This window comes from Megalops cyprinoides, chromosome 2, assembly GCF_013368585.1.
Source record: "Megalops cyprinoides isolate fMegCyp1 chromosome 2, fMegCyp1.pri, whole genome shotgun sequence".
NCBI lineage: Eukaryota > Metazoa > Chordata > Actinopteri > Elopiformes > Megalopidae > Megalops > Megalops cyprinoides.
In genome coordinates, this window is record NC_050584.1 from 33,197,237 (window position 1) to 33,211,664 (window position 14,428).

The 14,428-nt window shown below is 44.8% G+C and overlaps 1 protein-coding gene across 2 annotated transcripts in view; it reads left to right on the top strand.

Moving 5' to 3' along the window:
- Positions 1-14,122, top strand: part of ryk (receptor like tyrosine kinase) — a 50,297-nt gene extending 36,175 nt beyond the window's left edge. For both annotated transcript variants that reach the window (XM_036521793.1, XM_036521794.1), the window contains 7 exons: positions 1,399-1,485; positions 4,084-4,153; positions 6,327-6,459; positions 7,825-7,934; positions 8,336-8,495; positions 12,373-12,509; positions 13,593-14,122. In XM_036521793.1, the coding sequence (XP_036377686.1) occupies positions 1,399-1,485; positions 4,084-4,153; positions 6,327-6,459; positions 7,825-7,934; positions 8,336-8,495; positions 12,373-12,509; positions 13,593-13,704 (809 nt within the window). In that variant the 3' untranslated portion in view covers positions 13,705-14,122. The remainder of the gene's footprint in view (positions 1-1,398; positions 1,486-4,083; positions 4,154-6,326; positions 6,460-7,824; positions 7,935-8,335; positions 8,496-12,372; positions 12,510-13,592) is intronic.
- Positions 14,123-14,428: the final 306 nt, after the last annotated feature.

Consider the following 14,428-nt stretch of genomic DNA (forward strand, 5'->3'; position numbering starts at 1 on the left):
GGGAGCCATCTCTGTATGCCAGCATCAGAGGCTTAAATTTCATTTGAGCCATGTCCATTAACCAATGAGCCTTGTGCTGGGATATTGGCTAGTAGAGCTAGGAGATGTGGTGGAACAGAAAGGACAACGTGAGGGCCTGGACTCAGAGCTGGGACCAGAAGGTGGTGGGAAATATAGGGGAATAAAGGGCACTATGGCTCTGGGTCATTCATAGTGAAGGACAGCTTGCAGTCCAGCATCCCACTAATGTTCTTGGCAGCAGAGATAGAGATATCCGGAGTGGGTGTGGGTTTGGATGCCAGGTAGAGAAGCTCAATTTTGCCGAGATGAGGTTTCATGCGCCGGTTAGTCATCCAGTTCAAGAGGTCACTGAGGTGTGCCGCAGTGTGTGAGATATGTTTGTCAGGAGTAGGAAAGAGTTGGGTGTCGGCAGCGTAGCAGTGATAAGAAAAGCGATGTTGAAACATGAAGCGCCCCGTGATTGCCAGAGAGCGGCTGCGAGGGATGGAGCGCCAGCTTGGAACGAGGCATGGCACAGCCTGGACCCAGCCTCGCACGTCCTCTCTGTAGAAGCACGCAGGGGCCGGGGCCACTCGTGTCCGCACCTAAGGAGGCTGTACACAGTGCTTTAGGGTCCTCCTGTCTGTATTCTTCAGGATCAGCGCACCTTGAGCAAGAGGGAGCTGTTTATGCCAAAATCATTGGAAGGTGTCCGCTTTTTCCATTCTGGCCATAGGCCTGGGTACTGTGTTGCCGACTGCTGGTGCTATGTGGAGAGTGTGCTGCGCTGTGCTGCACTGCGCTGCCGGGGGTGGGGGGCAGGGGTTTGGAGAGGCCTGGCTTCTCGGGGTGCAGAGAAGATCAGCCAGCAGGTCCTGACAAGCCTGACCACAGCAGAGAGGGAGGGATAGGGAGAGTAAGAGAGACTGACACTAACTCCTTTGTTCTTTGCCATAGTTCCTCCTGTTCAAACACAGAGCCAGGTGTGCCCGAGGCCCTGGATTTTACACTTTACATGCCTGTTTGGAAAAGACCATTTATACACTTAAAAGGCTGTTTTACCTCCTAAGTTTTTCTTCCCCCCACTTAATTGTCCCGGAGCAACACAGGAAGACCAAAGAGCAACCAGCGAAAAACCGCAGTTGGGTTTGGGGCTCCTCTTCCCCTTGCATTGCGCCCATGTGTCTAAAGTGGGTTCGCTTCGTTCCCCTTCGCCGGTAAAACCTCACAGTTTACCAGAGCGTAGCTGTTTTGAATTTCTTTGGTTGGAATCTTCCCCGTCACACTCAGACCGGCGTCTTCGTCAGTGCTGGCATTCCTGCCCGTATGCAGCATGCAGCCTTCCTGCCCCTGCATGCACTGAACGAGATCTCCTCTCCCCCCCCCTCTCTCTTGCAGGGACGTTTGGCCGTATCTTCCACGGCGTGCTCCTCGACGACAAGGATCCCAGCAAGGAGAAGCAGGTGTTTGTGAAGACAGTGAAAGGTGTGTGATTTATGAGTGCCCCCTCCACCCCTGTTCACACACACATGTCATTCTGTCATCCAGTAGCGCCTGCCAGCATGGGCAAGGTGGAGACATTGTGTTTTGACAAAGTATAACATTTTTTTTTTCTTTTTGCTTTGATGGATGATGAGACTGAAGTGTTTCAACAATAAACGGATAAGCCTGAGTGATAGTCAAGGCAGGAGCAAACATCTCACAATGTCCTGCCAAGCTGCACTGCATTTTGCTCTTGTTTCTCTGTCTCCTCTCCCAGATGAAGGTGAGCAACACGGGCTGCTGTGACACTGGGCCCTGATAGAACTCTAAAATGCAGTTTGCGGCCTGAAGGCAGAGGCCTGGCAGTGTCTTTGTTTTCACTTAAGGGGGGAAATGAGAGGTTATCTCTGGAGTCACAGGAAACCTGAAGCAGAGCTGTCCCAGAGCTGAACATTGGGGCCAGGTTCCCAGCTGTTTGCTGCAAGTAGGGGCCATGCAGCAAGCTGGCACCGGTGACCCGGCCTCCTCTTTCTGTCAGTGTGGCACAAGCACTTCTGAAAGAAACAACATTTTTTCGCACACAACATATTAAACACAGCAATAGTTTGTTAAAAAGCACCTAGGGAATGAGTTCAAATGAAACCCAGGGAAAGTTTTTAGTTGGACGTGCAGAGTATTCACAGATCAGTTTTATAAAGGCCATTGACTTTGTGTAAAATATATGTGGCTAAAAAAAACTGACTAATTCCAGATTAGCTTATATTCATTCAAAACTCCAGTGAGATCTTCATGATAATAGTAAGGAGGAAATAACAGCCTGAGGTGTTATTTAAACAAGACAGAGAACATTCTAACCCACCAGGACTGTACTTAATACAGCCCTGTGTCTGTCCTCAGCAATGTGTGGCGAGGCCAGTGGGATTATGACATTGTTGGAAAGTGAGCGGAAACATGCGCTGCTGAATCCATTCATGTTTGCTGTACAGTTTGACACTTATGCAGTCCTGTTTGCTCAATCACAGGCCAGCAGAACAGCTGTTCCTGCCGATTGAACAAAAAGTCCTTTGAGTTTATTGTGTTGTAACAGGCCGTCTGCATTCTAGAGCCATTGTTGAAGCCTCGTTCATGTCATCTTTGTTTTGTAAAAGGCAAAACGGCATGAAAGGTCTCTGTGAAGTGTTGCAAGTGCTGTCCGTTTCTTAACAGATATTTACATAGGAAGCAAGCGCATCGAGTGATCAAAAACACAAAATAATTCTTATATCAATGCTATGTAAATATGCTGCTTGTAATGATCAGGCAGTCTGCTTAGAAGAATTTTCAGTGCACTCACAACTTGTAATACGATACTCAAATACTTGACCAAATGCAGTTCCGTATGATGGTCGGGAGAAAGAACCATTTCGAATTTAAACACTATGAATTTTGTACTTTTCACTAATTAGATAAACGCCCTGGACATTATTCTGAGATACAATGGGCCAGTTTATCCAGATGAAAAACACTGCTGTCCTGAGTCTTACCATAGACTTAAAGACCAACTAGCATGATGCAGTTTAGAAACAGGGAATTTCGCAGTCTGCGCTAAGATTAATGAAAGACATAGAGAACATCATGAAAACTAAAGGGGACAAGATGAGTGCCAAGTGTATTTGGTAAAGTTTACTTAATAAAGGATTGCATAAAAATTCTGTACATCTGAGTAAATATAGTTTCTTGTTTGACAAATTAAGGTGAATTTCTCAATTAAGAAAAATGTTATTATCTATGTTTACACCCATTTTATCAAGTCATTTGCTATTCAGCTATTAAGAAGAAACCACTTACAAGAGTTGAATCTTCCTGGGCATGGCTTGGACAATGATTGGTTCCAACCTGATGCGTTAGGTTGCATTCCTATGCATGAATCATAGCCCTGCAAGGCTTGCCAGAGCCCTGATTTCTTTTATAGGTCAAGGCGGCCAAATCCAGAGGGCTAAAAGCTTTCAGACCCCTCCCCTAGTGATTGTCCACAGCAGGGGTATGTCTGCAACCAGGAAAGCAATACAGTTGTGCCAGGTTCTGCCGTGACAAGGGTTTCACTTCCTCCGCTGCCCGTCCCAGGGGTAGGAGACAATACAGTGTTTCACGAGCGCCAGGCAGACGCCAAAGCTGCGTGCGGAGATAAAGCAGGCCTGCATGAACTTGGCGACTTCGATTCCCATGGCACCCCCTATCAGTCCTCTTGGCTGTGAATGAAACAAGGAATAGAGAATTACCTTGGAGCGTGTTCTCACTGGCTACTGCTGGTCAGTCAGGGTCAGGAGGTCATTGAGGGCCCGGCTATGGGCTGTGCGACAAAAGCAAGGAGCATTTATTGGTTTATTGAAGCAATTCAATGTTATTGACCACTTGGTGTTCCTAGTCTGCTGGTAACTATAGGTTTTCTGAATGAATGCATGGACAAGTTGAAGCACTCAGTAATAGGTAGCCAACCGAAATCACATTGTAATGCATTCAGATGACCTCTCGATGACCAGGGAAACTGAGGAGTGATCTCCCAGACACCTGTATGCCTTTAACACTGTAACTAAGCGTCTCTCTTCACTATTGATTCCTCAGACCATGCCTCAGAAGTGCAAGTGACCATGATGCTAACGGAGAGCTGCAAACTGCGAGGCCTCCACCACAGGTGAGCTCAGCCAGACCTGCACCAGCCACACGTGCTACAAGTCCAGCAAACTGTGCACTGGGCAAAGCCTAGCAGCAGCACTCCTCGATATTTGCACGTGTAGGCACACGCAAGTGAGAGGGTTTACCAGGGGTGAGTGTTAGGCCTGCGAGTAAAAGGAACTTAGTAAGAACTTAGCGCTTGTGAAATAATTGCACAACAGCCGTCTGCCGTACCATGAATCTGCAGCCCCCTCCACCGCACTTTGATGACGTCGGATTCTGTTTTCACAGAAAGCGTCAATGACATAACTTGATAGCTAAATGTCCCACTCCCCCCCCCCCCCCCCCCAAGCCAATCTTTACAGCTTCTCTGCTGCTGTGAAACATGTGGGCGAAAAGAGACATATGACAGCACCACCCGTCCCATCCGCTGTGCACCATACAACTTCCTCTTTCAGGGCTGCTCTGATTTCTCAACCCTGTTGCAAATGTCTGTGGCGTTTGCGTTGTGATATTTCCAGTGCATTCTGAAGGGGAGCAATCACTGTCTGAAGTCACAACATTGCCCAGTCTCATCGTATCCAGTCTGGCAATTCAGAATTTGCTGTGAATGAAAGCAGTGGCCTTTGCCTGTGGCCTGTCTGCTTTCCTTTTTACCATTTGGTGTTCTGTCCCTGGTGTTGGATTGTGACAGCCAGTTCTTGCCTGATTGGCTGACTGAGGGGAACAGAGGGAAGCATTTCCCTGGCTGTCCCTCCATTGTGGAGCCCTGCAGGCAGTGCGTGTCTCTGCACCCTTGTGGAGCTCCCTGCCAAGGCTGGTGCACAGGGGCGGGGCTCTGCAGCGCTGTCAGGCTCTTACAATGGATTATTCATTTTCATACAAAAAGTGTTCTTTATGTAATGATGGACAAGAGCTAGAAAATGAAAGCCAGGGAGCATGGCGGTCAAGCAAAACCATTTCCTTGGATTTGTTTCATTTCAGAGAAGACCCCTGGGAGACATTTATGCATCACTCACTTCATTGAACACCATAGTAGGTTGACAAACTGTGATTGGTATGAACCAATCAAAATGTGTATCTCTTAGAAGCAGCGTGCTTTAATCATTGGGGATCATTGAGTCCTTTCAGAGCTTTGTGAAGTCTCACTTTTCCCATCTTTGTTTCTATCCCTGATTATTGAGGCTCAAAGTGTCCCACCTCCATACACCAGTGAAGAATGGAAGTGATCGTGGTTTATAGTACTGTAGTAACAGGACATGCCCAGAATGTCTTTCAGCATTCACATTGCTATAACGTCTTTGTCTGATGACTAATTGATAATGGGGCATTTGCTCAACAGGCACATTGAGATGGGGATCTGAGGCACATGACATACTAAAGGACTCTCTCCTCGGATGGAACCGGGGCAAAATTCCCGCAGCCATTCCGAGGTTGTGGGGGCGTAAACCTCCGTTTCCTCCCTTTCGCCCGCGCACTCTCCATGCATAACAGTCGCCTCTTCCTCTTACCGTAAAGAGCTGCACTGAGATGAATCAGGGCCTACTTGGTTGGTCAGAGCGATGTCATCACACCACTGCTAAGGTTTTTCCTTCCATTTTCTCAGAGCGCTCACGTCATGGGCAGTTCTGCATGCAGTTTCCCTCTTCTCTCGCTCCGAGGTAAACGTCAACTCAGCGCTGTACCAATGTGCAACTTTTCCTCATTGCTCTGAGCAGCAGAATCATTTCCTGTGGAGCCACCATGCATCTTAGCGTTTGTGTCCTCTGTGGGGCATTGGCAGTTTCAGTCCTGGGAGGGCTCTGCAAGTTTACCTGTTGCTTCTTGTGATTAACCTTCTTGTCGCCTTCAATTAACTCATGGTACCAGAAGAAGTAGCACTAAAATCAGGAGGCTTTCAGGGACTGGAGCTGGTCATTTCATACGCTGCAGTATAAATGCGTGATTGTGTTTCTAAATCTATGTGTGCATGTTTAATGTCAATAACAGGTTCGTTGTATTGCACAATGCAGTTGTGAAACTGAATATGCCGTCCACATAATAAGCAAGCAAAACACCATCTGCAGTTTCCATGGCGTTGTGGTGACCAGGTCAGAGGCAGAGGAGAAGGCAACATTGAGGGGGAGGCAGCGCTGAGGGTAACGCCGTGTAAAGCTGACTGACGTCCCTCTCTGATGTCGCTGTGTCCACAGGAACCTGCTTCCCATCAGCCATGTGTGCACGGAGGATGGGGAGAAGCCCATGGTACTGCTGCCCTACATGAGCTGGGGGAACCTCAAGCTCTTCTTGCGGCAGTGCAAGCTGGCTGAGGCCAACAATCCGCAGGTGACGCTTAGGTTTTATCACAAGTGGAGTTGGCTCGAACTGCATACATATCGAATTTGACCCCCCCCCCCCCCCCCCCATTGCACATCTCAGTATAGTATTTTCTTTTTTGTTTTGTTTTTTATAGCACCAGTGGACAGAAAACCTATTCATTGCTCTAATGACTCTAATTCTGAGAAGTATAGGAGGTGTTTAAACAGGGACTGGAGTGGGAGAGCTCATCTCCCCTGAGAGACAGCCAAGTTTTTTTTCTATGCATGAAACCCAGGGGGCTACGTTACGTTTGGCATGAATGTCTCGGAGGAATGGCGCCAGAGCTCCAGCCGATCAGTCAGCCTCCAAGCTAGTGCTTGTGTGTGTGTGTGTGGGGTGAGGGTTGAGGGGTGACTTAGCGTATAGAAAAAAGTAGAACTCACCGACACAAGACGAAGCTTGCCATATGACTACAGTAACGTCTTTTATAAGTTTCAGGTAATTTATCCCCCCTTTTCTATTCCATCCCCCATTCCTTTCGTTGCGGGTGTTGCGGCCAACAAAAGCTGAAACCCATATATTATCTTTCTTTATGGCATCGCAATAAACATAAACATATAAATCAGCAGTGTAAAATTAAGGAGAAGCTGCAGCTTCTGGCAGGCATCCAGTTTGTGTTTATTACTGGATTGTGTCGTCTGTATTCTCGCTCAAAGTGAACAGCCGGTCTTTCAGGTGTCTTTGAAATTCGCTGCAGAACAGTATTACTGTGTATCGAAGTGTTGTCATTGACTTTGTTAATGTTTGCTCTGAAGTGAACTCATTTGCCACTGTGAAGTCAGAGGCAGCTGCGCTGGTGCTTCCGTGACAACTTTGTTGCGGTTTATGATGATGCACTTTTGTCAGGGCCTGAAATACTCAACAGCAGGGCCAGATTAATACGGGTTGAGTCATGCTACCAGATGAAATTGCGGGCCATTAAACAGCTGTACATACTAAAGAACGTCAGCACATGTGTTTCTTTAGTAGTTTGTTCTGTGATTGACAGGGTGATGATTCGAGCCAGGATTACTTTAGAAAAAAGCATTAGTGTACATAAGCAGGGTGTTCTCTTGGTTCTTAAATAAAATTATCACTCCAGAACCTGTTTTACCCCTAAGTGCACAAAGTGTTTGTGTATGTATCTTAATCCTACAGTAATAATGTAAGAATTGTGAGTCAGTCTCAAAGCTGTATTAGATCATTAGAGAATAATGGAGGAGAAGATGATTAATGGGCTTACCTACTCCAGTCATCTCCTCCTCCATCTGCACCAGTCGCTGGGTTTTGAAAGGTGTCTGTGGAGCAACCCACCATGATGATGCCTTTCCTCTCTGTGCTCATCCCACACAGGCCGTCTCCCAGCAGGACCTGGTCCACATGGCCATCCAGATTGCCTGTGGGATGAGCTACTTGGCCCGCAGGGAGGTCATCCACAAAGACCTAGCAGCCAGGAACTGCGTGTGAGTGCATGGCCTGGGACCCCCTGCTCTGACACGTGCACAGATCTAGACACACACACCACACGTACATACAGACACACACACACACACACATACACACACATACCCATTGAGCCCTCTTTTTTTGAAAAATCAAAAATATTGGTGCAAAGACATAACAAAATATACAGCCCGCAGATGAGTAGCCCTTAAATAAGCTTAAGTAAGCTTACTTAAATTATGATTATTCCATTGGATCTCTGTCTGAATGTTAGGAGAGTAGTGTAAACAGACTTTCTAATTCAGAAAGATGAAAGGCTTTCTTTCATTGCAATAGCATCAGGATCCAGCCAATATTATAAAGCAGGCGCCATTGCACCAAGAGCATTGCTGAGGGCCTCTTGTTTCCCCCCTCTTTTTAGCATTGATGACAGCATGCAAGTGAAGATCACAGACAACGCCCTGGCCCGGGACCTCTTCCCCATGGACTACCACTGCCTGGGGGACAACGAGAATAGGCCCGTCCGCTGGATGGCACTGGAGAGCTTGCTCAACAATGACTTCTCCAGCGCAAGTGACGTGGTGAGAGCACACTGTCATTCAGCATGTTTAGCTGTCTGTCTGTCTGTCTGTGTGTGTGTGTGTGTGCGTGCGTGCGTGCGTGCGTGCGTGCGTGTGCGGGTGCGCGTGCGTGCGTGCGTGCGTGCGTGCGTGCGTGTGGGGGCTGGGTGGGTGGTTGTGTGCACGTCTGTACATGTTTCACAGCAGTGAAGGTCTTTGTGCCACATTTTGTGCCACTTTGTGTACTGCATTTCACAGATGGATGGATGATATATAGATGGATGTAGATAAATAGATACTTACATTAATTAACTTCATTGATCTCTTATACATTATGGGGCTAGAAAGGCTTATTTGAAAAGGTTTGTAGGTCCTTTTACTTGGAAGTAGTGAATCCAAGAGCGAACTCCCCACTGCAGTCAGTGAACACAGCCAAGACAAAAGACCCATCACTCAGCTTACCGGTATGGTTCATGAAATGTGACCTCAAAATGTGAGGTAAACCAGCAGCATTTAATGCTAGCTAAGCCATTACTGTTCTAATTCAGTTAGACTGATCTCTATTTATGGTGAAATGGATTTGCATCAGATCGTGCCAGAAGGTTCTTAACAGCATGCACTCATTAGTCATCAGTAAGCATGTTTAACTAGAGGTATAAGGAGGAAAAATGCAGAATATGTCTTGGCTAAAGCAGCACCTTCCATAGGCTGCTTATAAAGTCAAGTAGGTGACACAGGGTCAGAACTGATTCTGTAAATATTGACTCTGTGCCACTCAAACCAGAGTAATTCATCTGAACAGTGAACTTTAACCTGAACTTTATGGCTGTGAACAATGCTACCTTTGAGTCCAGTGCCATTTATTTGAATGCTTGTGGGAACTTATAAAGTGAGGGTTGTTTGAGTTGAATGCATGTCTAGAGTTGTTTTTTTATTTTTAACAAATTCGTTGTAGTTGACCTGGACATTATCATTGAATGAATCTATCTAGTAGGCCCCTGGAAGAAGCCAGGATTCAGTTGAAAATGAAATTGGAAAAGACTCTTTGAGATGGAAACCGAGAGAAAGTTCCTGATTGCACATGTGAAACACAAATAGCTGGCCCCTTTATGGCCTGTTCAAAAATCGTTCATTCAGCTGAACACTGCCCCTTCCTCTTTTTTTTTCATAGCGCAACCGTAGGGGTCCTTTAACACGTGTGCTTAAATAAAACCTGCATAAACGTACAGATCAGTGCTGCAGAGTTCATGTGCATATTAAAACTGTCAGCCTGTGTGCATCTGAAGGGAAAACATTTGCGAGGACCAAAAGAACGCAGTTTTTACCTCCACTGTGCTGTTGACAGCTCTCTCCATGGTTCCACTCTTAACAGGGAAGGGAGTGGCACAGCAGAGATGATGTGAAATCCGGCTGTCACAGTCATTCATTACAGTTTATCACAAAGGGGAAGGAAAGTTTTTGCAGACTATCAGGAAATCCCTTTGATGATTCTTCATTCTCCCCTATATTTTGAATGCTGTCATGGTGCCAGGCGACAATACCTACATTTAATGACGGTCTGGAAGGGAGTAAACAACGGAATGGGCTGATCAGTCACCATCTTCCGTCTCCGTGTGCTGCAGCGAAGATGTCGTTGGTTTACAGTAAAAGGGTCTTCAGCAGGAAGCTGCCAGCCCAGCGGATTTGGGGCTGCGGCACAGCCTGCCACAAAAGCACCGCCCAGGGAAAATTATTCCAATAACAACCCTGAATGTTCACACACTCGCACGCTAAAACCCACAGGGAGAACAGTCCAGAAACTGTGCAGGCGGTCAAAGGGTCCGGAGCTCTGATTCTGAGCAGATAGGAAACACGCCCACCGTTTCTCCACATTTCCAGTCAGCGGGCTGTGGGGAGTCGCACTGCTTGACCTGAGGCCATGAGCTACCCGTAACCTCCAAGAACACGCTATGAGTAGAATATGCGACACCCACCCCCCCCCCCCCCCCCCCCCCCCCCGGATCAACTGGGCTTTCAGCCACACTGAAACCAATCAAAAGTTCATTTTATTGCAATTAAACAGCAAATGTGCTTTATTGTAAAACTTTTTGTTCTTTATTGTTGAATTTTGACCCATATTTGAACCTTACACGATATCCAGAGTTGTGCAGTGGCATGCAGCGATCATAAACATTGGCATAATGGCTGATAGTCGAATAAACACATGGTGATTTTGCAGATTTCCTTGCATTGTTTCTGTGTAATGTGGAGTTCCCAGAATGCAAATGGTGCCATGGCCTTTGAGCACCCTGTACTATACCCTTCTGACAGGCAAGGTAAAGTGCGTACTGAGAACTGAAATGAGACACAGTTTTGCAAATCTTGGAACACTGTGACATGATCCATAACAGGTGGCTTCCAATTGCATGTTTTAACCCCTGAGACCACAGTAACTATGTGGGCACTTTTGTACACTTAGTATTATGGTAAGAGGAAAATAAGGTAAGAGAAATTTAAAATGCATCATTCATAACATATCTTATGAGCGACTTCTTCATACTTGGGAAGATATTGATAACAATGTTTTGTGCAAAAGTGTATTGCTCAAAGGCTCAAAGTAGGGTTGGGCGATGTCTAATGAATTGGCATATGACGATGTCTACAGTGAAACATCGCGATGGGCGATGACAGTGGGGGGGGGGGGGGTAGCGGATAGGGTTATTTGTTTTTCTGTTAAATTATATTTAAAGTTCAAGAAAATCCACTGTTTTTTTATCCTTTTGCACGTATGGTTACACCGGTGTGATTAGCCGTTTAGCGTGTATGATAAAACCAGTGCGATTAGAACACTAGATTGGAAAAATTCTAGCCAATTTTAACTTTGAGGAAAGCGATTTAATATTAAAAAATATAATATGCTATAATTTATATAATAATTTATATAATTTATATATAATATAAAATGCTAACTGAAAACTATGAGAAGCTTAATAACACTAATGAAATCATAAATCAGCAAGACTTTTCTCTGGTCATTTCAATATTAATAATTCATTGATTATATTTTTCCTAAACATGAAATATAGTTAAATGTGCAGGGCAAGACATGGTGAAAAAGGATTAATAACAATGTAATGTTTAGGAATTGTTTAAGACAGGTATAACAGAGAACGGGAGAGTTTGCTCTGTAGGTAAGTTTTAATCCTCAGTTTTGCATTACAAATAAAGACTTGCCCCCTGATTTACTGAGGTAGGTGCAAACCAGGTAGATTTAAAAATTATTTTTATGTTTGCATCTAAATTAAAACATGCTTTCATTGGGCAGTATAGTGTGATTAAATAAGCTGTTTTTCCTTTAAATCAGGCGCAAGAAGCTAATATAATAATTAGAATAAACCCATCCTTAATTTTTGTGCTCTCTGGCTGACACTCCTTGAAATACATATTCATCAGTTGTACGGCTCAAGTTGACCCCCGGGGAAATCCTTGCAAATAGGTAATAAATATGTTTTTCTACATTATAGCAGAGACGCTGGAATTATAGTGTGTGTGGCAGGGTGCGCCCTGCTGTCTGTGTGGACGGGGGGTGGGGGGTGGGGGGGGTGGGGGGGTTTAAATCATGATGTCGGCTCAACATCATGATGTCTGTCAGCCATCGGTGATGGGCGATTGCGTTGTTCATCGGCCCAACCCTAGCTCAAGGGTTCAATGTGTGCATCAGTAGGCTTATGCAGCTGTTTTTGGTTGTATTTAGTTGTTCTTCTAACTTTGTGGTTTCAGTTCAAAGCATTTCAGTCAACAGTTTTGTGTACGCAGTGTGTTGTGTCTCAGTTTACACCTGTTCTGTGCTGTTATGTGTCTCTCTCTAGCCTCTGTTGAGTTTTTAGCTCTGATCCAGTCCTTTGTCCTTACTCTGCAGTGGGCGTTTGGAGTCACACTGTGGGAGTTGATGACCCTAGGACAGACCCCCTATGTGGACATAGACCCTTTTGAGATGTCTGCCTACCTCAAGGACGGCTATAGAATAGCACAGCCAATCAACTGCCCAGATGAACTGTAAGTCCCATCCTCAACACACCTTGCACTGAAACCTGTGTGTCATAGTTTGCTTGTCTGGTTTTTAATGCATTCCATTTAAATTCTTTCTTTTTGCTTACTCGTAACATGCGTCTTAATTAATTAGCAATAGAGTGTTTTGCAAAATACATATGTTGTTTTCTTGAATTACATTGTTGTTCACTTACTATTACAAAAATGTCTCATGTACTGTAAGTCTCCATTAATGAAGACATCTGCTATGAGACTTAATAACACTTATGAAGTGTTTGGAAAACACTTCTTTCAAACCGATTTCTCAGTCCAACATTAAAAAACATAATACTTAAATATTGTGATTTGTCTTAGACAAAAGTGCCTCTGGGCACTTTACTGGAAATGATAGCATCCACCTCTGGAAAAGCTGGGTCGTGGAAACACTGTGTTCAAGGTCACTTCAAGCCAAGCCCATTGTAAATCTGGAGCCACTGCTGTCACAGCAACACTTGTACATGTGGAGAGTTCTGAACCTTGTTCAAATGTCCACCAGCTATCAGCATAATTAGGACCCAGTCTTATCAACATCCTGCAACTGCTAGACAGCTGGAATTGCAGAAGTGGAGCTGGCCAGTAATCACAAAACAAACTGCCAGAATACCACTGCATTACCGTGAAACAAAGTATGGGAGGATTTAACGTCTGATTTGCGTTTGTCAAGTAGGCAATACAGCAAAAGACAGGAAAAGCCAATCAGATGATTTACCTGAGCTCCACACTTTTATACAAAGGGTGTTGAATTAATCTTTCCGCATCTTTGGTAGAGCAGGACAAATCTGAATAGTCACAGAGTGAGGAGGGTGGAGGTTCCTCAGGTCCTATATTGTATAGTTGTTCTTTTATTGTAGGATTGTCCACAGGACAAAATACTCTTCTCTCCCATTGTGTCATGTAAAATCTATTTACCTCCTGTGTTTCAAAAACAAATATTTGCTTAAGATATTGTCATGGTGTGGAAAATTTAGAGACATTTTCAAGAAGGCTATAGTTCTGAATGCAAAATATTTGTTACTTTGTAAAACAAACTTGTGTGTATTCATCTTCCAGGTTTGCAGTGATGGCCTGTTGTTGGGCCCTTGATCCTGAGGAGAGGCCTAAATTTCAGCAGCTGGTGCAGTGCCTTACTGAATTCCATGCAGCCCTGGGGGCCTACGTCTGAAATCGAGACCCAGGCTTTCCGAAGACCAACAAAGTTGGTGAACAGTACTACCCTTGTGGAATATATCATCACAAAAATAGTGCCTTGCTAAAGAAAAACTTTCAGACACCTGTTCTTATTTTTTAAAATGCTTAGAACTGTTTTATAGGGAAGAGTTGTACTACACTACCAATGCCTAATTCCAGTGAAATTTGGCATTTCTTTCTGGTTTGGACAAGACCTCTGAAAGAACAAGCTGTGATTGACACAACGTCAAAGTGCGGATTTTCTGAGGATTTCAAACTCCACAAGAGAGCAGTCCCTTCCTGCTGGAGAAGATTTAATAATGACGTGAGAGCACCATATGCTTAATTGCACATATAACATTTTATAAGACACCAATGTTAAAAGAGTACAAGAAAGTTGCAGTCCTATTATTTTCCAGCATTTTAGCATCATATTTAAACTCAAAAGAGCTGGATTGTCTTGTAAAGCAATGATGTTTTTTTTTTTATCTTTTTTTTTTTTACAGTTTTGTGCTTCTTGGAAGACAAAATGTGCATTTATTTGTTTTAGGTTTGAATAATGTAGGCTCAGTAATGTGTGGATGCCAACAGAAGTCAGTATATTTCCAGTAGTGAAAGAGCTTTCACTTCACTTGTCCACCTGCTGCAAATGAACAGCACAGGTGAGGTATTTTGAAAGGCATTCTATGGGGCAGGATTGTACACCTTTGCTTCACACC